The sequence below is a fragment of the Oncorhynchus mykiss genome, chromosome 2, assembly GCF_013265735.2.
Source record: "Oncorhynchus mykiss isolate Arlee chromosome 2, USDA_OmykA_1.1, whole genome shotgun sequence".
Taxonomy (NCBI): Eukaryota; Metazoa; Chordata; class Actinopteri; order Salmoniformes; family Salmonidae; genus Oncorhynchus; species Oncorhynchus mykiss.
Window position 1 is genome coordinate 97,694,235 of NC_048566.1, and position 23,967 is coordinate 97,718,201.

At 43.6% G+C, this 23,967-nt stretch overlaps 1 protein-coding gene and 2 pseudogenes across 1 annotated transcript; 2 read left to right on the forward strand and 1 right to left on the reverse strand.

Moving 5' to 3' along the window:
- Positions 1-1,704: 1,704 nt before the first annotated feature.
- LOC110500822 (mucin-5AC) lies at positions 1,705-16,874 on the forward strand. Its single transcript, XM_036960262.1, has 7 exons — positions 1,705-3,068; positions 3,843-4,803; positions 5,038-5,173; positions 5,393-5,488; positions 15,107-15,264; positions 15,395-15,468; positions 15,773-16,874. The coding sequence occupies exons 1-5, from the start codon at positions 2,798-2,800 to the stop codon at positions 15,122-15,124; spliced, it is 1,482 nt and encodes a 493-aa protein (XP_036816157.1). The 5' UTR covers positions 1,705-2,797; the 3' UTR covers positions 15,125-15,264; positions 15,395-15,468; positions 15,773-16,874.
- Positions 16,875-22,050: 5,176 nt separating this feature from the next.
- LOC118944224 lies at positions 22,051-22,159 on the forward strand (annotated as a pseudogene).
- A 1,346-nt stretch (positions 22,160-23,505) lies between these two features.
- Positions 23,506-23,603, reverse strand: LOC118944207 (annotated as a pseudogene).
- Positions 23,604-23,967: the final 364 nt, after the last annotated feature.

The window sequence follows — 23,967 nt, forward strand, 5'->3', positions numbered from 1 at the left end:
TGTGTTGCTACCATGCTGTGTTGTCATGTGTTTCTGCCATGTTGTGTTGGCATGTTGTGCTGCTACCATGCTGTGTTGTCATGTGTTTCTGTCATGCTATATTGTTATCTTAGGTCTCTTTATGTAGTGTCGTGTTGTCTCTCTTGTCATGATGTGTGTTTTGTCCTAGATTTATATTTATCCCAGCCCCCGTCCCCGCAGGAGGCCTTTTAACCTTCTGGTAGGCCGTCATTGTAAATAAGAACTTGTTCTTAACTGACTTGCCGAGTTAAATAAAGGTGAAATAAAAGTTAAACAGAGGAATTGGAAGAGGTCCATTCCAGACACTTTTTATCGTGTAGAAAGAGTTACTCCTTTGCTTACGGCCATACTAGCCTGAAACCGCCCGACCTCGGCTGCTAAGCAGGGTTGGGCTTGTTTAGTACTTGGCCGGCTGACTGCCTGGGAATACCAGGTTCTGTACATTTCAGCATGGGGTGTCTTCTTTCCTTGTTTTATATTTAGAACATTCACATTGTAATGAAACAGGCAGGGAGCAGGTCTCGAACCCTCGACCTTCTAGCCCGAAGTCCAGCGCGCTATCGACTGTGACGCAAAAGCAATGCTCGGGAGGCAGAGTCGATATCCTCGCTTATAAACCCAGGGTCATTACAATGTTCTGTCAGATCCAATTTGTAAGAGGTGGTGTGGTTGAAACCCTCTGCCATTATAGCACTTTATTAATGCTCCCTGACTTAACATGCCAGTATGGGACTCACCTATGAGTTAGTCTGGCTAACACAAAGTCCTGTTGTTGTTGTTGAGAGAACCAACCAATGTGTCGGCTCCAATTCTGAGCAAATGCTGCCTTTTTTACAAAAGGCCTCCTGTCTAGACCAGTGTGTCACAGCTCTAAAATAACGTGTCTTAAAACATGGAAGGCGGTCGGGAGGAGGCAAGATCAGGTCAAATCAAATCAAATGTATTTATATAGCCCTTCGTACATCAGCTGATATCTCAAAGTGCTGTACAGAAACCCAGCCTAAAACCCCAAACAGCAAGCAATGCAGGTGTAGAAGCACGGTGGCTAGGAAAAACTCCCTAGAAAGGCCAAAACCTAGGAAGAAACCTAGAGAGGAACCAGGCTATGTGGGGTGGCCAGTCCTCTTCTGGCTGTGCCGGGTGGAGATTATAACATAACATGGCCAAGATGTTCAAATGTTCATAAATGACCAGCATGGTCGAATAATAATAAGGCAGAAAAGTTGAAACTGGAGCAGCAGCACAGTCAGGTGGACTGGGGACAGCAAGGAGTCATCATGTCAGGTATTCCTGGGGCATGGTCCTAGGGCTCAGGTCCTCCGAGAGAGAGAAAGAAAGAGAGAATTAGAGAGAGCATATGTGGGATGGCCAGTCCTCTTCTGGCTGTGCCGGGTGGAGATTATAACAGAACATGGCCAAGATGTTCAAATGTTCATAAATGACCAGCATGGTCGAATAATAATAAGGCAGAACAGTTGAAACTGGAGCAGCAGCACGGCCAGGTGGACTGGGGACAGCAAGGAGTCATCATGTCAGGTAGTCCTGGGGCATGGTCCTAGGGCTCAGGTCCTCCGAGAGAGAGAAAGAAAGAAAGAAAGAGAGAAGGAGAGAATTAGAGAACGCACACTTAGATTCACACAGGACACCGAATAGGACAGGAGAAGTACTCCAGATATAACAAACTGACCCTAGCCCCCCGACACATAAACTACTGCAGCATAAATACTGGAGGCTGAGACAGGATGGTGGGTGGGTGGGTCCATTCTAGCCAATAAGAGGGCAACAATAGACACAATTCTGCATATAAATTGTTTTAGAAAAAAAAAAAAGTGTCCGTGATGTCATGTGTCCTACTTTTATATATCAGTACACTCAGAAACACCTAAGCACGAGTGGGACTGGGGAGGAGATTAACATTTAGTTTTTCCCCCCTAGAACCACACAAACCACAGCTGATTCAAATAATAAGAGCTTGATGATGAATTTATTATTTTAAGTCAGCTGTGTAGCGCTGGGGGCAAAAAAACTAAACGTTCAACCCTTGGGATCCCCAGGACCCAGTTTGGAAAAAGGCCGCTATTGGACAGACACTTCAAAACGTGGCCTGCTATAGGACAGACACTTCAAAACGTGGCCTGCTATTGGACAGACACTTCAAAACGCGACCTGCTATAGGACAGACACTTCAAAACGCGACCTGCTATAGGACAGACACTTCAAAACGCGACCTATCTGTTTCTACACGTACTACTGCACGTCTGAGCTCCAGAAGCCCAGGCCACTTTGGAGAATTTAAACTACGAATGAAACACAGAACGCGTATTGGAATTGTTTAGTAAACCAGATGAAGAAATAATTGAAAGGTTAGAGTAGACCTATGTTCAGAGACTAACTTCCACAATCTATGTTAAAATGGTGAGAGGCCAGTATGCTTTTAACCCCTTGGGTGCCTTACAATCACAGCCATCCTGAAACTGCCGGGTAGGGCAACAGGTACGCATGCTTTTTCCTCGTGTGTATGTTTTCTTCAAATGATGACACTAGTGCAGACCTCTGCGTAGTTTGATCTGTCGACCTAACGAGCTACATGTATTTGGGTCAGAGGAGACATTGTTTTCCTGTACCTTTAAGAGTGGGGCGCAGTGTGCAGGACTACACTGGGGACGTAATTCAAACACTTGGCTCCTCCTAATTTTACGGTTTCGTTTCCTGGAGGTCGAGCCTGTCGTGTTGTTGACAAAAAAAACGTAACAAATATCGTTTTTTACTGGGCAAAATGGGTCAGTCGTTGCCGACCCCGGACTGCGAGCCCTCGGTGTGTCCTTTGTGCCACGGTATATGTCGGAATCCGACTGCGCTGAGATGCAAACATATTTTCTGCTACTGCTGTATACAGGAGTTATGGAGTGGTTCGCCCACCGGTCCATACTACTGCCCCGAGTGCAAGGAGGAGTACAAGACATTACCGGTGGGGTTCAAGAGAGACACTACCGCAAGTCCGTGGCGACATGAAGCGCCTGCACATACACGCACCAGCTCAGCGACAGGTAACTTCCCGAATTCACCAGACACTTCTGCCCATGCGCAATTAGGCTGGGGACAACGAGACAGGGGTTTATTCATTACGCCGATTCTGTTGCAAAACGTTTGGTCTGTTACAAAACGTTTTGCAACACAAACCGTTTATTTCAAACGGAAAACCTTTTGCAACGAAAACGAGAATTTAATATTGGACCAATTCTGATAGGTCCCTCCACGCTTCGTTCCGTTTGCTCTGTTTGGTTCATAAACGGTAAACGGTTTCCCGTTCCAAGACGTAATAAATACACCCCAGGTTCGCTGACTAGTCATGGGAACGAACATTTCCAAAGTTAGGCTACTGCTGGGGAAGATGTACCTGTGTTATGGTACTAGGCCTACAGTTTAAAACAATAACACATCGTTAACACATTGTTTTAATATGGTGATGATGACTTGGCTATGATAGAAACATTAACAACAATATTACGCTATATTGACTGACGCACACGAGTAACGACACAGGTCAAAGTCTACTGAAGTCCATTGACTTGCCTTAAAATCAATCGACCTTATTCTATCTTAAAATAATATGATATTTATGATATTTCCCATCATTTTGTATTTCTGCATCACTGGGAAGGGCTTGTAAAGCAAGCATTTCGCTTAAAGTCTACACCTGTTGTATTCTGTGCTGTGACAAATACAATTAGATTTAGCTAGGTTTGTGTCCTTTTGATGTAACCTAAGTAGGCCTAATCACTACTAATTTATTTGTGTTATGTATGTTGTGTTGGGTATAGAAGGCAGAGCCAATGAAGAGGATGTCATTGAGATCAATTCGGCGGGCTGGACCCTTGGGAAGAGAGCCTCCATCTCTCAATCCAAGCGTCTGTTAGGGAAGAGACCAGCCAGTTCTCCTGTCCCAGGAGGCCATCTTCACGACAACAAGAGACAAGCCACTGGCAGCTCCTCTTCCTCCCACTCCAGGGGACGGTCTGGTGACCGTAAGAGACCCGCCACTTCCTCTTCCTCCTCTTCAGCCAATCAGAACACGTCGTCTGACGTCGAGTTGTCCAGTGAGGAGGAGGTGCCAGCAGCACCATTCTCCTTAGCAACCAAACCGTCTAGTACTGCGTCCGTCGCCGTCAGAGGTCCGGACCTGACACGTGATAGGTCTAGGTCCCCTAGGAGAGACCCACCCATTGAGCTGGACGAACCCCCTGCTGCAACAGAACCTCTTACAAGAGAACCACTGAATGACCCTAGAAAATCACCTGAAGCAGCAGTAGGTCACATGACCAACACATCGCCAAGAAGAATCACCACCGTTGAGCTGGACCCACCTCTACCCCCTGCAAGAGATCCGTACACACCCGCCAAGAATCCTGCTGAAACGACCATAACAACCCATTTACGTTTAGTCACCCCTACGAAGGAGAAGCCTGTTGAAGCTGAGCGGGAGCCTCTTCCAGAGATCTCCAACAGATCTGGTCCAATCGGCACCTCCACCTCTCCTACCCGTGCTGCCAACAACCTGTCCCCTGGACGTACCAACCTGTCCCCCAGCCTGGCTCGTCAAACCTCTAGGGAGACCTTCCTACCCTGCCACTATTGCCCCAGCCAGGGCTCTCTCCCTGCGTTGAAGACCTGCCTGGTGTGTGGAGCCTCCATGTGCTCCGACCACCTCCGGCCTCACCTGGAGTCCCCTGTCTTCCAGAGCCACACCCTGGTACCCCCTGTGGAGGACACCTCACCCTGGAGGTAAAGTTTCACTCTTATTTTGGGGAGAATCTCAATTGAATTTCCTTTTCTGAGCTGCACAAAGTAAAATTCCTAACAACTTTGGACGGTATTTGCAGTAAAGTCTTGAATTCTTGTAAATACTTTGTGTTTCAACGTTTCATTTAAAGTTGACGATTGTTTTATTTAATTTATTATATGACAAATCATTAAACAACTGGCAGCAAGCTGAAGTATAACTTACATGGTCATCAGGTGCCCGGAACACCAAGAGATGAACCGAATCTACTGCCGTCAGTGTAGTGTGTGTGTCTGTACCGTGTGTACCGTGATCGGGTCGCACCGGGACCACGCTTGCGTCAGCATCAGAGAGGCCGAGAGGGAGCTGAGGGTGAGAAACAGAGGAGTGTTTACCAAACACACATACCAACACACCACAAAAATACCTGATCACATCCCAGCTGTATGAGCCGTAGTATTAATGTTGTCTAAGGATCGTTAGTGGTGAATAAACATATCACACGCGTTATAGTATAAATACGTGTTCCAGAGAGCTAAAGCATGTTTTCTATTGACGGCAGGATGACGGCACTGTGTTTTTGTCTTGCAGGGGAACCTGAAACAGGAGATGAAGAAGATGCAGGGAGCGGAACAGTCTTTAATCAGCAGAGTGACTGAGATGACAGAGAAGAAACAGAGATTCCAGGTAAGAAGGACAGGACCTCAGTTGGACCAGGTATTTTTTTTTTTAGGTCTGACCTGACGCAAAAGCCTAATAATGTACACACCCTGTATCCCTCTAAATCAAATGTTACAGTTCACCTTACAGTGAAATGCTGAATACAACAGGTGTAGTAGACCTTACAGTGAAATGCTGAATACAACAGGTGTAGTAGATCTTACAGTGAAATGCTGAATACAACAGGTGAAGTAGACCTCACAGTGAAATGCTGAATACAACAGGTGTAGGTAGACCTTACAGTGTAATGCTGAATACAACAGGTGTAGGTAGACCTTACAGTGAAATGCTGAATACAACAGGTGTAGTAGACCTTACAGTGAAATGCTGAATACAACAGGTGTAGTAGACCTCACAGTGAAATGCTGAATACAACAGGTGTAGTAGACCTCACAGTGAAATGCTGAATACAACAGGTGTAGTAGACCTTACAGTGAAATGCTGAATACAACAGGTGTAGGTAGACCTTACAGTGTAATGCTGAATACAACAGGTGTAGGTAGACCTTACAGTGAAATGCTGAATACAACAGGTGTAGTAGACCTTACAGTGAAATGCTGAATACAACAGGTGTAGTAGACCTTACAGTGAAATGCTGAATACAACAGGTGTAGTAGACCTTACAGTGAAATGCTGAATACAACAGGTGTAGTAGACCTTACAGTGAAATGCTGAATACAACAGGTGTAGTAGACCTTACAGTGTAATGCTGAATACAACAGGTGTAGGTAGACCTTACAGTGAAATGCTGAATACAACAGGTGTAGTAGACCTTACAGTGAAATGCTGAATACAACAGGTGTAGTAGACCTCACAGTGAAATGCTGAATACAACAGGTGTAGTAGACCTTACAGTGAAATGCTGAATACAACAGGTGTAGGTAGACCTCACAGTGAAATGCTGAATACAACAGGTGTAGTAGACCTCACAGTGAAATGCTGAATACAACAGGTGTAGTAGACCTCACAGTGAAATGCTGAATACAACAGGTGTAGTAGACCTCACAGTGAAATGCTGAATACAACAGGTGTAGGTAGACCTCACAGTGAAATGCTGAATACAACAGGTGTAGGTAGACCTCACAGTGAAATGCTGAATACAACAGGTGTAGCAGACCTCACAGTGAAATGCTGAATACAACAAGTGTAGGTAGACCTTACAGTGAAATGCTGAATACAACAAGTGTAGGTAGACCTCACAGTGAAATGCTGAATACAACAGGTGTAGCAGACCTCACAGTGAAATGCTGAATACAACAGGTGTAGTAGACCTCACAGTGAAATGCTGAATACAACAGGTGTAGTAGACCTTACAGTGAAATGCTGAATACAACAGGTGTAGTAGACCTTACAGTGAAATGCTGAATACAACAGGTGTAGTAGACCTCACAGTGAAATGCTGAATACAACAGGTGTAGTAGACCTCACAGTGAAATGCTGAATACAACAGGTGTAGTAGACCTCACAGTGAAATGCTGAATACAACAGGTGTAGTAGACCTCACAGTGAAATGCTGAATACAACAGGTGTAGTAGACCTCACAGTGAAATGCTGAATACAACAGGTGTAGTAGACCTTACAGTGAAATGCTGAATACAACAGGTGTAGTAGACCTCACAGTGAAATGCTGAATACAACAGGTGTAGTAGACCTCACAGTGAAATGCTGAATACTACAGGTGTAGTAGACCTCACAGTGAAATGCTGAATACAACAGGTGTAGTAGACCCTACAGTGAAATGCTGAATACAACAGGTGTAGTAGACCTCACAGTGAAATGCTGAATACAACAGGTGTAGTAGACCTTACAGTGAAATGCTGAATACAACAGGTGTAGTAGACCTTACAGTGAAATGCTGAATACAACAGGTGTAGTAGACCTTACAGTGAAATGCTGAATACAACAGGTGTAGTAGACCTCACAGTGAAATGCTGAATACAACAGGTGTAGTAGACCTCACAGTGAAATGCTGAATACAACGGGTGTAGTAGACCTCACAGTGAAATGCTGAATACAACAGGTGTAGGTAGACCTCACAGTGAAATGCTGAATACAACAGGTGTAGTAGACCTCACAGTGAAATGCTGAATACAACAGGTGTAGTAGACCTTACAGTGAAATGCTGAATACAACAGGTGTAGTAGACCTTACAGTGAAATGCTGAATACATCAGGTGTAGTAGACCTCACAGTGAAATGATGAATACAACAGGTGTAGTAGACCTTACAGTGAAATGCTGAATACATCAGGTGTAGTAGACCTCACAGTGAAATGATGAATACATCAGGTGTAGTAGACCTCACAGTGAAATGCTGAATACAACAGGTGTAGTAGACCTTACAGTGAAATTCTGAATACAACAGGTGTAGTAGACCTCACAGTGAAATGCTGAATACAACAGGTGTAGTAGACCTCACAGTGAAATGCTGAATACAACAGGTGTAGTAGACCTCACAGTGAAATGCTGAATACAACAGGTGTAGTAGACCTCACAGTGAAATGCTGAATACAACAGGTGTAGTAGACCTCACAGTGAAATGCTGAATACAACAGGTGTAGTAGACCTCACAGTGAAATGCTGAATACAACAGGTGTAGTAGACCTCACAGTGAAATGCTGAATACAACAGGTGTAGGTAGACCTCACAGTGAAATGCTGAATACAACAGGTGTAGTAGACCTCACAGTGAAATGCTGAATACAACGGGTGTAGTAGACCTCACAGTGAAATGCTGAATACAACAGGTGTAGGTAGACCTCACAGTGAAATGCTGAATACAACAGGTGTAGTAGACCTCACAGAGAAATGCTGAATACAACAGGTGTAGTAGACCTCACAGTGAAATGCTGAATACAACAGGTGTAGTAGACCTTACAGTGAAATGCTGAATACAACAGGTGTAGTAGACCTTAGTGAAATGCTGAATACAACAGGTGTAGTAGACCTTAGTGAAATGCTGAATACAACAGGTGTAGTAGACCTCACAGTGAAATGCCTAATACAACAGGTGTAGTAGACCTTACAGTGAAATGCTGACTACAACAGGTGTAGTAGACCTCACAGAGAAATGCTGAATACAACAGGTGTAGTAGACCTCACAGTGAAATGCTGAATACATCAGGTGTAGTAGACCTTACAGTGAAATGCTGAATACAACAGGTGTAGTAGACCTTACAGTGAAATGCTGAATTCAATAGGTGTAGTAGACCTCAGTGAAATGCTGAATACAACAGGTGTAGTAGACCTCAGTGAAATGCTGAATACAACAGGTGTAGTAGACCTTACAGTGAAATGCTGAATACAACAGGTGTAGTAGACCTTACAGTGAAATGCTGAATACAACAGGTGTAGTAGACCTTACAGTGAAATGCTTAATACAACAGGTGTAGTAGACCTTACAGTGAAATGCTGAATACAACAGGTGTAGTAGACCTTACAGTGAAATGCTGAATACAACAGGTGTAGTAGACCTCACAGTGAAATGCTGAATACAACAGGTGTAGTAGACCTCACAGTGAAATGCTGAATACAACAGGTGTAGTAGACCTCACAGTGAAATGCTGAATACAACGGGTGTAGTAGACCTCACAGTGAAATGCTGAATACAACGGGTGTAGTAGACCTCACAGTGAAATGCTGAATACAACAGGTGTAGGTAGACCTCACAGTGAAATGCTGAATACAACAGGTGTAGTAGACCTTACAGTGAAATGCTGAATACAACAGGTGTAGTAGACCTTACAGTGAAATGCTGAATACAACAGGTGTAGTAGACCTTACAGTGAAATGCTGAATACATCAGGTGTAGTAGACCTCACAGTGAAATGCTGAATACATCAGGTGTAGTAGACCTCACAGTGAAATGATGAATACAACAGGTGTAGTAGACCTTACAGTGAAATGCTGAATACATCAGGTGTAGTAGACCTCACAGTGAAATGCTGAATACATCAGGTGTAGTAGACCTCACAGTGAAATGCTGAATACATCAGGTGTAGTAGACCTTACAGTGAAATGCTGAATACAACAGGTGTAGTAGACCTCACAGTGAAATGCTGAATACAACAGGTGTAGTAGACCTTACAGTGAAATGCTGAATACAACAGGTGTAGTAGACCTTACAGTGAAATGCTGAATACAACAGGTGTAGTAGACCTTACAGTGAAATGCTGAATACAACAGGTGTAGTAGACCTCACAGTGAAATGCTGAATACAACAGGTGTAGACGACCTCACAGTGAAATGCTGAATACAACAGGTGTAGTAGACCTCACAGTGAAATGCTGAATACAACAGGTGTAGTAGACCTCACTGTGGAATGCTGAATACAACAGGTGTAGTAGACCTTACAGTGAAATGCTGAATACAACAGGTGTAGTAGACCTCACAGTGAAATGCTGAATACAACAGGTGTAGGTAGACCTCACAGTGAAATGCTGAATACAACAGGTGTAGTAGACCTTACAGTGAAATGCTGAATACAACAGGTGTAGTAGACCTCACAGTGAAATGCTGAATACAACAGGTGTAGTAGACCTTACAGTGAAATGCTGAATACAACAGGTGTAGTAGACCTTACAGTGAAATGCTGAATACATCAGGTGTAGTAGACCTCACAGTGAAATGATGAATACAACAGGTGTAGTAGACCTTACAGTGAAATGCTGAATACATCAGGTGTAGTAGACCTCACAGTGAAATGATGAATACATCAGGTGTAGTAGACCTCACAGTGAAATGCTGAATACAACAGGTGTAGTAGACCTTACAGTGAAATTCTGAATACAACAGGTGTAGTAGACCTCACAGTGAAATGCTGAATACAACAGGTGTAGTAGACCTTACAGTGAAATGCTGAATACAACAGGTGTAGTAGACCTCACAGTGAAATGCTGAATACAACAGGTGTAGTAGACCTCACAGTGAAATGCTGAATACAACAGGTGTAGTAGACCTCACAGTGAAATGCTGAATACAACAGGTGTAGTAGACCTCACAGTGAAATGCTGAATACAACAGGTGTAGGTAGACCTCACAGTGAAATGCTGAATACAACAGGTGTAGTAGACCTCACAGTGAAATGCTGAATACAACGGGTGTAGTAGACCTCACAGTGAAATGCTGAATACAACAGGTGTAGGTAGACCTCACAGTGAAATGCTGAATACAACAGGTGTAGTAGACCTCACAGAGAAATGCTGAATACAACAGGTGTAGTAGACCTTACAGTGAAATGCTGAATACAACAGGTGTAGTAGACCTTAGTGAAATGCTGAATACAACAGGTGTAGTAGACCTTAGTGAAATGCTGAATACAACAGGTGTAGTAGACCTCACAGTGAAATGCCTAATACAACAGGTGTAGTAGACCTTACAGTGAAATGCTGAATACAACAGGTGTAGGTAGACCTCACAGTGAAATGCTGAATACAACAGGTGTAGTAGACCTTACAGTGAAATGCTGAATACAACAGGTGTAGTAGACCTCACAGTGAAATGCTGAATACAACAGGTGTAGGTAGACCTCACAGTGAAATGCTGAATACAACAGGTGTAGTAGACCTCACAGTGAAATGCTGAATACAACGGGTGTAGTAGACCTCACAGTGAAATGCTGAATACAACAGGTGTAGGTAGACCTCACAGTGAAATGCTGAATACAACAGGTGTAGTAGACCTTACAGTGAAATGCTGAATACAACAGGTGTAGTAGACCTCACAGTGAAATGCTGAATACATCAGGTGTAGTAGACCTCACAGTGAAATGCTGAATACATCAGGTGTAGTAGACCTCACAGTGAAATGCTGAATACAACAGGTGTAGTAGACCTTACAGTGAAATGCTGAATACAACAGGTGTAGTAGACCTTACAGTGAAATGCTGAATACATCAGGTGTAGTAGACCTCACAGTGAAATGATGAATACAACAGGTGTAGTAGACCTTACAGTGAAATGCTGAATACATCAGGTGTAGTAGACCTCACAGTGAAATGATGAATACATCAGGTGTAGTAGACCTCACAGTGAAATGCTGAATACAACAGGTGTAGTAGACCTTACAGTGAAATTCTGAATACAACAGGTGTAGTAGACCTCACAGTGAAATGCTGAATACAACAGGTGTAGTAGACCTCACAGTGAAATGCTGAATACAACAGGTGTAGGTAGACCTCACAGTGAAATGCTGAATACAACAGGTGTAGTAGACCTCACAGTGAAATGCTGAATACAACAGGTGTAGTAGACCTCACAGTGAAATGCTGAATACAACAGGTGTAGTAGACCTCACAGTGAAATGCTGAATACAACAGGTGTAGGTAGACCTCACAGTGAAATGCTGAATACAACAGGTGTAGTAGACCTCACAGTGAAATGCTGAATACAACGGGTGTAGTAGACCTCAGTGAAATGCTGAATACAACAGGTGTAGGTAGACCTCACAGTGAAATGCTGAATACAACAGGTGTAGTAGACCTCACAGAGAAATGCTGAATACAACAGGTGTAGTAGACCTTACAGTGAAATGCTGAATACAACAGGTGTAGTAGACCTTAGTGAAATGCTGAATACAACAGGTGTAGTAGACCTTAGTGAAATGCTGAATACAACAGGTGTAGTAGACCTCACAGTGAAATGCCTAATACAACAGGTGTAGTAGACCTTACAGTGAAATGCTGAATACAACAGGTGTAGTAGACCTTACAGTGAAATGCTGAATACAACAGGTGTAGTAGACCTCACAGAGAAATGCTGAATACAACAGGTGTAGTAGACCTCACAGTGAAATGCTGAATACATCAGGTGTAGTAGACCTTACAGTGAAATGCTGAATACAACAGGTGTAGTAGACCTTACAGTGAAATGCTGAATTCAATAGGTGTAGTAGACCTCAGTGAAATGCTGAATACAACAGGTGTAGTAGACCTCAGTGAAATGCTGAATACAACAGGTGTAGTAGACCTTACAGTGAAATGCTGAATACAACAGGTGTAGTAGACCTTACAGTGAAATGCTGAATACAACAGGTGTAGTAGACCTTACAGTGAAATGCTTAATACAACAGGTGTAGTAGACCTTACAGTGAAATGCTGAATACAACAGGTGTAGTAGACCTTACAGTGAAATGCTGAATACAACAGGTGTAGTAGACCTCACAGTGAAATGCTGAATACAACAGGTGTAGTAGACCTCACAGTGAAATGCTGAATACAACAGGTGTAGTAGACCTTACAGTGAAATGCTGAATACAACAGGTGTAGTAGACCTCACAGTGAAATGCTGAATACAACAGGTGTAGTAGACCTCACAGTGAAATGTTTACAAGTCCTTAACCAACAATGCAGTTTTAAGAAAGTACCTACAAAAAGAGTATGAGATAACAATAAATAATAATTAAAGCGCAGCAGTAAATGACAACAGCAGGGCTATATACAGGGTATTACGGTACAGAGTCAATGTGGAGGTTATATACAGGGTATTACGGTACAGAGTCAATGTGGAGGTTATATACAGGGTATTACGGTACAGGGTATTACGGTACAGAGTCAATGTGGAGGCTATATACAGGGTATTACGGTACAGAGTCAATGTGGAGGCTATATACAGGGTGTTACGGTACAGAGTCAATGTGGAGGCTATATACAGGGTATTACGGTACAGAGTCAATGTGGAGGCTATATACAGGGTATTACAGTACAGAGTCAATGTGGAGGTTATATACAGGGTATTACGGTACAGAGTCAATGTGGAGGTTATATACAGGGTATTACGGTACAGAGTCAATGTGGAGGCTATATACAGGGTGTTACGGTACAGAGTCAATGTGGAGGCTATATACAGGGTATTACGGTACAGAGTCAATGTGGAGGCTATATACAGGGTATTACGGTACAGAGTCAATGTGGAGGCTATATACAGGGTATTACGGTACAGAGTCAATGTGGAGGTTATATACAGGGTATTACGGTACAGAGTCAATGTGGAGGCTATATACAGGGTATTACGGTACAGAGTCAATGTGGAGGCTATATACAGGGTATTACGGTACAGAGTCAATGTGGAGGCTATATACAGGGTATTACGGTACAGAGTCAATGTGGAGGCTATATACAGGGTATTACGGTACAGAGTCAATGTGGAGGTTATATACAGGGTATTACGGTACAGAGTCAATGTGGAGGTTATATACAGGGTATTACGGTACAGAGTCAATGTGGAGGTTATATACAGGGTATTACGGTACAGAGCCAATGTGGAGACTATATACAGGGTGTTACGGTACAGAGCCAATGTGGAGGCTATATACAGGGTATTACGGTACAGAGTCAATGTGGAGGCTATATACAGGGTATTACGGTACAGAGTCAATGTGGAGGCTATATACAGGGTATTACGGTACAGAGTCAATGTGCAGGGGCACCAGTGTCGAGGTAATTGAGGTAATATATGGGAAGGCTCTTTCAGCGTGAATACCCCCGTGCACAAAGCGAGGTCCATGCAGAAATGGTTAGTCGATCAGTGTGTTTAGAACTTGACTGCACAGAGACTTGACCTCAATCCCATCGAAAGCCTTTGGGATGAATTGGAATGCTGACTGCGGGCCTAATCGCCCAACATCAGTGCCTGACCTCACTAATGCTCTTGTGGCTGAATGGAATCAAGTCCCCCTGCAGCAATGTTCCAACATCTAGTGGAAAGCCTTCCCAGAAGAGTGGAGGCTGTTATAGCAGCAATGTTCCAACATCTAGTGGAAAGCCTTCCCAGAAGAGTGGAGGCTGTTATATCAGCAAAGGGGGGACCAACTGCATATTAAATGCCCATGATTTTAGAATGAGATGTTCGACAAGCAGGTGTCCACATACACTACATTACCAAAAGTATGTTGAATGACAAATATTTAAGGCTGACAGTCTACACATACAGTGCCTTGCGAAAGTATTCGGCTCCCTTGAACTTTGCGACCTTTTGCCACATTTCAGGCTTCAAACATAAAGATATAAAACTGTATTTTTTTTGTGAAGAATCAACAACAAGTGAGACACATGCTCTCTGCGCTTTTAACAGACCTCTGAGACTATCACAGTGCAGGTGCATTTATATGGAGACTTGATTACACACAGGTGGATTGTATTTATCATCATTAGTCATTTAGGTCAACATTGGATCATTCAGAGATCCTCACTGAACTTCTGGAGAGTTTGCTGCACTGAAAGTAAAGGGGCTGAATAATTTTGCAGGCCCAATTTTTCAGTTTTTGATTTGTTAAAAAAGTTTGAAATATCCAATAAATGTCGTTCCACTTCATGATTGTGTCCCACTTGTTGTTGATTCTTACAGTTTTACAGTTTTATATCTTTATGTTTGAAGCCTGAAATGTGGCAAAAGGTCGCAAAGTTCAAGGGGGCCGAATACTTTCGCAAGGCACTGTATTACAGATTCATAGAAAGCTTTACAGAGAATCTGCCATTTATATTGCAAAATGTCTGGTTTAAGCATCAAGAGTTTTAGACATTGTCAACACCAGTTGCCTGTGGAAAGCTTCATATCATTGGTGCTCAAATCATTTTTTTCCTTCTCAAATCAGGTGTCGTCAACAACGTAAAAGGAATTGATGCCATAAGCCCGTCTTCTAAAGATGAGTTCAGAGTTTGAAAAGTTGTTAAAAGACAAGAAATCACCTTTTGAGACTTCAATACACTATTCCAGCTTCCTAGAGTCCTTGTTTCGAGACCTCTGTCTCATGTAAGTATTGATTTAATAATATACCGTTTGAAAAGTAACCGATGTTATTGGTCATGCATCTCAACGGTCAGTGGGGCTGTTCCTGTATTATATGAAATACTGTTTTAACTGTGCATCTCTTATGTTACAGTAGAGGTAGAGGACTTGAAGAAAGTCAGCAACTCCCTCACAGTCTTACTAAGTGAAAAACAGAAACAAGAAAAGGTTAGTGGGTTTTTTATTATTTTCTTTTTCAAAATGACAGACAAAAAAAAAGTTTAAAAAAAAAAAATCTGTGACAAAACTGACATGCTTTATTTACAAATAAACCAAAAGCAAGCTTTTAAAATGGTTACATACAGAGACATTTATCACCAGTATCCATGGTCTACTTAGACCGGTATTCAGTCCGGGTCATGTTCATTAGGCATCAAACGGAAGAAAACAGACTGAGGCGTGCCCTAATGGACATGATGATAAAATGAATTACTGTCATAAGACAAAACGAATCCGTCTTTATTTCCAACAGCAGCTGAATAAAGGGAAGAAGAAAAAGAAAGGTGTGGTTGCTGCCGGAGGGATGAAGTCCAAGATGAAGGATGACCTATCGGACTACGGAGAGTTCGATGGAGGTTACGCACAAGACTACGAGGACTTCATGTGACGTGACACCAACCCGATTTCTGTCTCAAACGACACCCTGTTCCCTATGTAGAACCCTTTATATAGGGGATAGGGTGGCATTTAGTAGGGTTCCAATGTCTGTCCCCATTCCCCCTCCGCTCTGCTCCACCAAGCCCCCTCAGGGCATGACCTATGACCTATTCTACTGCCCAGAGCCATCCAATGATAACCACCCTTATGTCGCCCGCCGCCAGCCGCACACAAACTCGATTCTGAAAAGAAGTGTTGAATGGTTTGACGAGGAACGTCTGATTTCAGCAGGGTTGTTTCTCCTCGTTAGAAATTCCTTCAACGATTCCTCGAAACTGACTGACCAATAAGACTGTGTTCTGGATACCAAAATGTTTCACCTCCCATAATGAGATGCGAAAACCCAGCATCAAACTTGTTTTTTTTCCCAATCCTAGAATGAATTTAATTAGATCTTTTAAAATAAATGATCTGTCAAACAAAATTTAATTGTTACTGTTTGACGAAGGAAAATACATTTTGTATTTTACATTTTGCATTTCAATAAATAGCCGTAGGGTCAAGTAGTAAACACGGCGCTGACCATTTCATCCTGGGCCTATGTTCACAAAACGTCTGAGTAGATACGCTGATCTAGAATCAGATGGCCCCCCCCCTTCTTATTCATTATGATCAGAAAAAGACTAAACTGATCCTAGAGCAGCACTGCTACACTGAGAAACCCAGTATAATCGCTGCCACTGAGTTGAAGCAACAATCACTCTAGGTCTCCTTGGCATAACTTTGCACGGCTTGTATCAAGTGAGGTGAGAAACAGACCAAATGTATTTAGGAAAGAAGGTTGTACTGGGTTATTATCACTTGTTTTTCTTTTTCACAGCACATTTTCAGGATTGGTAATGGAAATATAAACAATATTAAAGATTAAAGTTGTCTTATTTTATCCACCTAATTTAATAAAATCACTGTTTTAAGAATATTTTTTTAATGCATTTTAGAATAACAAATGAAGTATTTTAATGTTATTTATGGGTTGATCTGCTAATTGCGCCCAGAGCATAACAGGGAAATACATTGGATTTGGAGAAAAAAAAAAGGTCTTAACTTGTTTCGAGGGTGAAATTTCAAACCACAATATTATGTCGTCATGATAACCAAATTTTGTTCAACTTGCATTGCAAGGTTTGTCTGTTCCTTTAAAACAATGTCAGATCATCGATGTCATATCCACGATCAGATGAAAGAAAACAATAGGCTTGGCAGCACATCCTACTGGAAAAATAGCTATGATAGTTGTCACTGACTGTTGTTACCAATGAGCTATCGTGAGAATGATTGTCGAAAGGTCTCCACTTGAAAACTAAATAGATTCACTGTTGCTATCGAAGTCATTCTGAAGGGTAGATTTAACAGATGCAAATGATCCTGCTTTATCACTATTTAGGCCTGTAAACTGAGTGTACAAAACATTAGGAACACCGTCCTAATATTGAGTTGCACCCCCTTTTGCCCTCAGAACAGACTCAAATAAAGTATATTTGGGTACAAAAATAAAATCCAAATTAAAACAATAGCAGGGCATAACCAGTCATTATTATTCCTGGACTCTACAAGGTGTTGAAAGCGTTCCACAGGGATGCTGGTCCATGTTGACTCTACAAGGTGTTGAAAGCGTCTCCTCCCCTTCATCTTTAACCCGGTCTCCTCCCCTTCATCTTTAACCCGGTCTCCTCCCCTTCATCTTTAACCCGGTCTCCTCCCCTTCATCTTTAACCCGGTCTCCTCCCCTTCATCTTTAACCCGGTCTCCTCCCCTTCATCTTTAACCCGGTCTCCTCCCCTTCATCTTTAACCCGGTCTCCTCCCCTTCATCTTTAACCCGGTCTCCTCCCCTTCATCTTTAACCCGGTCTCCTCCCCTTCATCTTTAACCCGGTCTCCTCCCCTTCATCTTTAACCCGGTCTCCTCCCCTTCCTCTTTAACCCCGTCTCCTCCCCTTCCTCTTTAACCCCGTCTCCTCCCCTTCCTCTTTAACCCGGTCTCCTCCCCTTCCTCTTTAACCCCGTCTCCTCCCCTTCCTCTTTAACCCGGTCTCCTCCCCTTCCTCTTTAACCCGGTCTCCTCCCCTTCCTCTTTAACCCGGTCTCCTCCCCTTCCTCTTTAACCCGGTCTCCTCCCCTTCCTCTTTAACCCGGTCTCCTCCCCTTCCTCTTTAACCCGGTCTCCTCCCCTTCCTCTTTAACCCGGTCTCCTCCCCTTCCTCTTTAACCCGGTCTCCTCCCCTTCCTCTTTAACCCGGTCTCCTCCCCTTCCTCTTTAACCCGGTCTCCTCCCCTTCCTCTTTAACCCGGTCTCCTCCCCTTCCTCTTTAACCCGGTCTCCTCCCCTTCCTCTTTAACCCGGTCTCCTCCCCTTCCTCTTTAACCCGGTCTCCTCCCCTTCCTCTTTAACCCGGTCTCCTCCCCTTCCTCTTTAACCCGGTCTCCTCCCCTTCCTCTTTAACCCGGTCTCCTCCCCTTCATCTACACCGATCGAAGTGGATTTAACAAGCGACATCAATAAGGGTTAGGGTTAGCTTTCACTTGGATTCACCTGGTCAGTCTGTCATGGAAAGAGCATGGTTTTGTATGTACAGTGGGGCAAAAAAGTATTTAGTCAGCCACCAATTGTGCAAGTTCTCCCACTTAAAAAGATGAGAGGTCTGTAATTTTCATCATTGGTAGACTTCAACTATGACAGACAAAATGAGAAAAAAAATCCAGAAAATCACATTGTAGGATTTTTAATTATTTATTTGCAAATTATGGTGGAAAATAAGTATTTGGTCACCTACAAACAAGCAAGATTTCTGGCTCTCACAGACCTGTAACTTCTTTTTTAAGAGGCTCCTCTGTCCTCCACTCGTTACCTGTATTAATGGCACCTGTTTGAACTTGTTATCAGTATATAAGACACCTGTCCACAACCTCAAATAGTCACACTCCAAACTCCACTATGGCCAAGACCAAAGAGCTGTCAAAGGACACCAGAAACAAAATGGTAGACCTACACCAGGCTGGGAAGACTGAATCTGCAATAGGTAAGCAGCTTGGTTTGAAGAAATCAACTGTGGGAGCAATTATTAGTATATGGAAGACATACAAGACCACTGATAATCTCCCTCGATCTGGGGCTCCACGCAAGATCTCACCCCGTGGGGTCAAAATGATCACAAGAACGGTAAGCAAAAATCTCAGAACCACACGGGGGGACCAAGTGAATGATCTGCAGAGAGCTGGGACCAAAGTAACAAAGCCTACCATCAGTAACACACTACGCCGCCAGGGACTCAAATCCTGCAGTGCCAGACGTGTCCCCCTGCTTAAGCCAGTACATGTCCAGGCCCGTCTGAAGTCTGCTAGAGAGCATTTGGATGATCCAGAAGAAGATTGGGAGAATGTCAAATGGTCAGATGAAACCCAAAATATAACTTTTTGGTAAAAACTCAACTCGTCGTGTTTGGAGGACAAAGAATGCTGAGTTGCATCCAAAGAACACCATACCTACTGTGAAGCATGGGGGTGGAAACATCATGCTTTGGGGCTGTTTTTCTGCAAAGGGACCAGGACAACTGATCCGTGTAAAGGAAAGAATGAATGGGGCCATGTATCGTGAGATTTTGAGTGAAAACCTCCTTCCATCAGCAAGGGCATTGAAGATGAAACGTGGCTGGGTCTGTCAGCATGACAATGATCCCAAACACACCGCCCGGACAACGAAGGAGTGGCTTCGTTGCCCAGTCTCCAGATCTCAACACCATAGAAAATCTTTGGAGGGAGTTGAAAGTCCGTGTTGCCCAGCAACTGCCCCAAAACATCACTGCTCTAGAGGAAACCTACCTGAGCCACTTGTGTGGGTTGTAGACTCCGTCTCATGCTACCACTAGAGTGAAAGCACCGCCAGCATTCAAAAGTGACCAAAACATCAGCCAGGAAGCATAGGAACTGAGAAGTGACCTGCAACGTGGTACTCTCCTCTGAGACAGTCTGCTACACCTGCAACGTGGTACTCTCCTCTGAGAGTCTGCTACACCTGCAACGTGGTACTCTCCTCTGAGACAGTCTGCTACACCTGCAACGTGGTACTCTCCTCTGAGACAGTCTGCTACACCTGCAACGTGGTACTCTCCTCTGAGACAGTCTGCTACACCTACATAAGAGAACCAGTAGAAAGTGAGAATAAAGCCTGGTCCAACAATGGGCTGGTTGTTCTCTGAACATCCTTCTGTAAAAAAATTGTGAAGAAATAGTTCCTCAAAGATTTTTTTTATTCACAAGCACTGGTACAGTAAAACAAAGTCTGTCTTCATTCGGTCAATCCACTGACATCTTGGATGTCTCAGTTACAATCACATGCGTCTGAAACTTCACACGAGATACAACTAAGATGATAAAAATCAAGAGGATGTAGGCTGCTTCTCCATTCAATTAGAATTCTAAAAGTTATTAGTAAGACGATTGAGATTCAATATCTCGCAGATAAAAGCACAGTTTTGCAGGCCACAGCCTGTCTGTCTGAAAGCTATTATCCACTTCTATGTTTGGATGTTCAGGGAATACAAGAGGAATTATACTTAAAAGGTTGATTTAAATTGGTAGGTAAGTGATTGGGTATTGTTGGGCTCCCGAGTAGCGCAGCGGTCTAAGGCTAGAGGCGTCACTCCAAACCCTGGTTCGATTCCAGGCTGTATCACAACCGGCCGTGATTAGGAGTCCCATACTGCGGCGCACAATTGGCCCAGTGTCGTCCGGGTTTTGCCCGGTCGGTAGGCTGTCATTGTAAATAAGAATTAGTTCTTAACTGACTTGCCTAGTTAAATAAATGAGTCGAGAGGAGGAAACAAAAGAAGAGGATGAAGAGGTTGGACGAAGATGAGGAAGAGGAGGAGGTGTGGTGAGCTTTAGTGGTAATACTGGAGAAAGGCCTGATGAGGTTATTCTAGTCCTATACCTCCATCGTGAGTTAGGAGGAGGAAGAGGAGGAGGTGTGGTGAGCTTTAGTGTTAATACTGGAGAAAGGCCTGTCCCAGTCTCCTCTCTATATGTACCACTAATGTAAATGTAAATATCAAAACAGATACCAAACATTAAGAAACTATAAGGAAGAGAAGAGTAACTGCAATGAAATAAACCAGAGACCTGTGGAAAGAAGCCCCCTGATCTCCTCGTGTCTGCCAGCAGGGGAGGACACCACGCCTCAGCTCAGGACACCACGCCTCAGCTCAGGACACCACGCCTCAGCTCAGGACACCACGCCTCAGCTCAGGACACCACGCCTCAGCTCAGGACACCACGCCTCAGCTCAGGACACCACGCCTCAGCTCAGGACACCACTCCTCAGCTCAGGACACCACGCCTCAGCTCAGGACACCACGCCTCAGCTCAGGACACCACGCCTCAGCTCAGGACACCACGCCTCAGCTCAGGACACCACGCCTCAGCTCAGGACACCACGCCTCAGCTCAGGACACCACGCCTCAGCTCAGGACACAACACCTCAGCTCCTGCTGTAACGGGTGGACCGAAGGCCGATTCCACCAAGCTCTGGCTCACCCTCACGTGTCTGAAGGACGCACTGCGGTCCTCTGACAACTTGTTGGTAGGGAAACGCATGGAGACCACCCATCAGACAGTGGCCTTGATAGCTACGGAAGCCCTGAGGTGGTATGGACAAAATAGAGCCTCAAACCCAGACAAGGTATCACCCACAACATCTAAGGTCCCGGCCTGACAGTGCTGCAGCGCCTAGGGGAGGGATCTCTTCTGGGCCCTGAAGGATGGGGCGGAGTTGATTCGGAAGAGCAGGAGGAGGCAAGTTTGATAAGGACTCACCTCGTTCCTGCACAAAGGAGAGACCTCTTTTTTAATAAAGGGACTTTTAAACCGTTTACATGTCTTTAAAAGGTATACTCTTGTTTGAATTATAATGTGCACATTTGAAATGGCTTTTACAGATTGGACATGTTTAAAAGTACTTCTTTCTTAGGGTGTTTTAATAACATGTACTTTTAACATATAATGTTTCAATGCAGTTTTTTATGCATATTATGTCGTTTTAAAGCGTACAAATGATTATGTTAAAAGTATGAGCTATTTTAAGAAACCCTGCGACAATAACCATTTTTCCAAAATAAAATAAATCTGTTCTTATCAGTTTAATATCTGATATGTCCTCTATCTGGGGACAATATATGAAATGGATTTTTCCACGGTCAAGTAGGTTATACATAACTGTGCCATTATTCAGAATTCTGATTGTGTGCCGTCATGATTCGCTTGTATGACATTTGGAGCCCCAAGCTACAGGCTTCCGTAGGGCTAAACCTGCCGAGCTGAAAACATGCGATTTAGAAGGGTTCGATTATACGCCCAGGCTTTTATTTTACAATTAGTATCAGCAACGATCTGGAGCCGTCTGTCAGTAATACCCACATACATTTATTTTAGCGATCATTTTGGACATGTAGCCTATTGTAATCATTATGGAACTTATGTAGCAGGTTAAACCTGGAGCCTGGCGCACGGTTCACGACGACTGGACTGTTGTCATACAGTTTCACGATTAGTGAGAATGAAAGTAGATTTGTAGGATTATAGTTCAACCACTATTGGACACTTTTTCTCCACATACCAATATTTCATGGATGGAACTTGAATTATGACAACTTTCAGTATGAAACAAAACAGTGCATGTTTTATTCATCGATATACAGTATTTCGTGAGTAGATAGATGCTCTCCAACCCAATAGGCCTATTGGTATTTTATGTGCATGATATGAAGTTTGCTGTAGTGACTGACTAAGCCTAATTTTAAAAGTGTGCCTCAAAAGTGCCATGTTTGCAAAAGTGTATTATGCGAAGCACACATTTAGTTAGGCAGCCAGGACCGTAGGACGCATTGTCGGTCTAGCTCTCACTGCAGTCCAGTGCCATGGACATCTTTGAAGTTTGGCCTCTAGTAATTTAGGAGGGCAACTTTATAAAGGCCTCCCTACAATGACCTTATCATGCAAGGCTCTACAGACAGATTTAAAAAATAGATAGACTATTTTTATTTCATACATTATTTGTGTTGATGATGTACTATGTAATGAAGTCGAGTGGTTCAACATTAAAATGCATTTTGATTGAACACATAGCTTGAACAAGGCGACGGTCGGTGGAAGTCTGGCGCCACCAAGTGGACAATTATTTTACCTGAGCTATTTTGTAAAATATCAAATGTTATGTCAATATTGTTATCTGCAAATGGTTTCCCACACCCCTATTTGATAGATTTTTATTCCAGTTTAGCAGTAAATCTGGTTTTAACTCAATAAGGATTTGTCTCGTTTCGTTGGTGCAAGTGAGAACAGGTGTTTTCTGGAAGTTTTGTTGCATTTCCTTTGAAAACAGCTCATCTGTATGTTTGTACATCATTTTATACACATACAAACGGCATAAAAGCGTCAGGGCCGAGTGGCTTCACCACTTTCTAGGCATCATTGACAGACTTGCTCAAACGTAATGATTCTAATAAAACTAACATCCGGTTAACTTCGTCCAATTTATATTTACAACGGAAGGGGGTGCACCGTTCCTGGAGGTACTGCAATACCAGGTCGATGCGTGGAGTGGACGGAGCAAGCCCCTATTCCATCTCCCTATTCCAAAAATCAATTTAATATATGGTCCCCAGATAGGGGACGTATCAGATATTAAACTGATGTTGTGGGGGACCCGTCGCCTGGGGTCGAGGCCCCCTTCCTTCCGTACCACCCCAGGGCTTCCGTGGCTACCATGGCCACTGCCTGGGGGGTGGTCTCTACGTTTTTCGCTACCAGCAGGTTACGGGAGGACCACAGTGCTTCCTTCAGGCACGTGAGGGTGGGCCAGAGCTTGGTGAAGGCCTTCGATGGAATGGGCCTTCGGCCCACCCCATACAGCACGAGCTGAGGTGTTAGGTCCTCCCCTGCTGGCAGACACGAGGTGATCAGGGGGCCTGCTTCCTTCCACAGGACGGACCTGAAAAACTGGAGACCGATTACCCTTT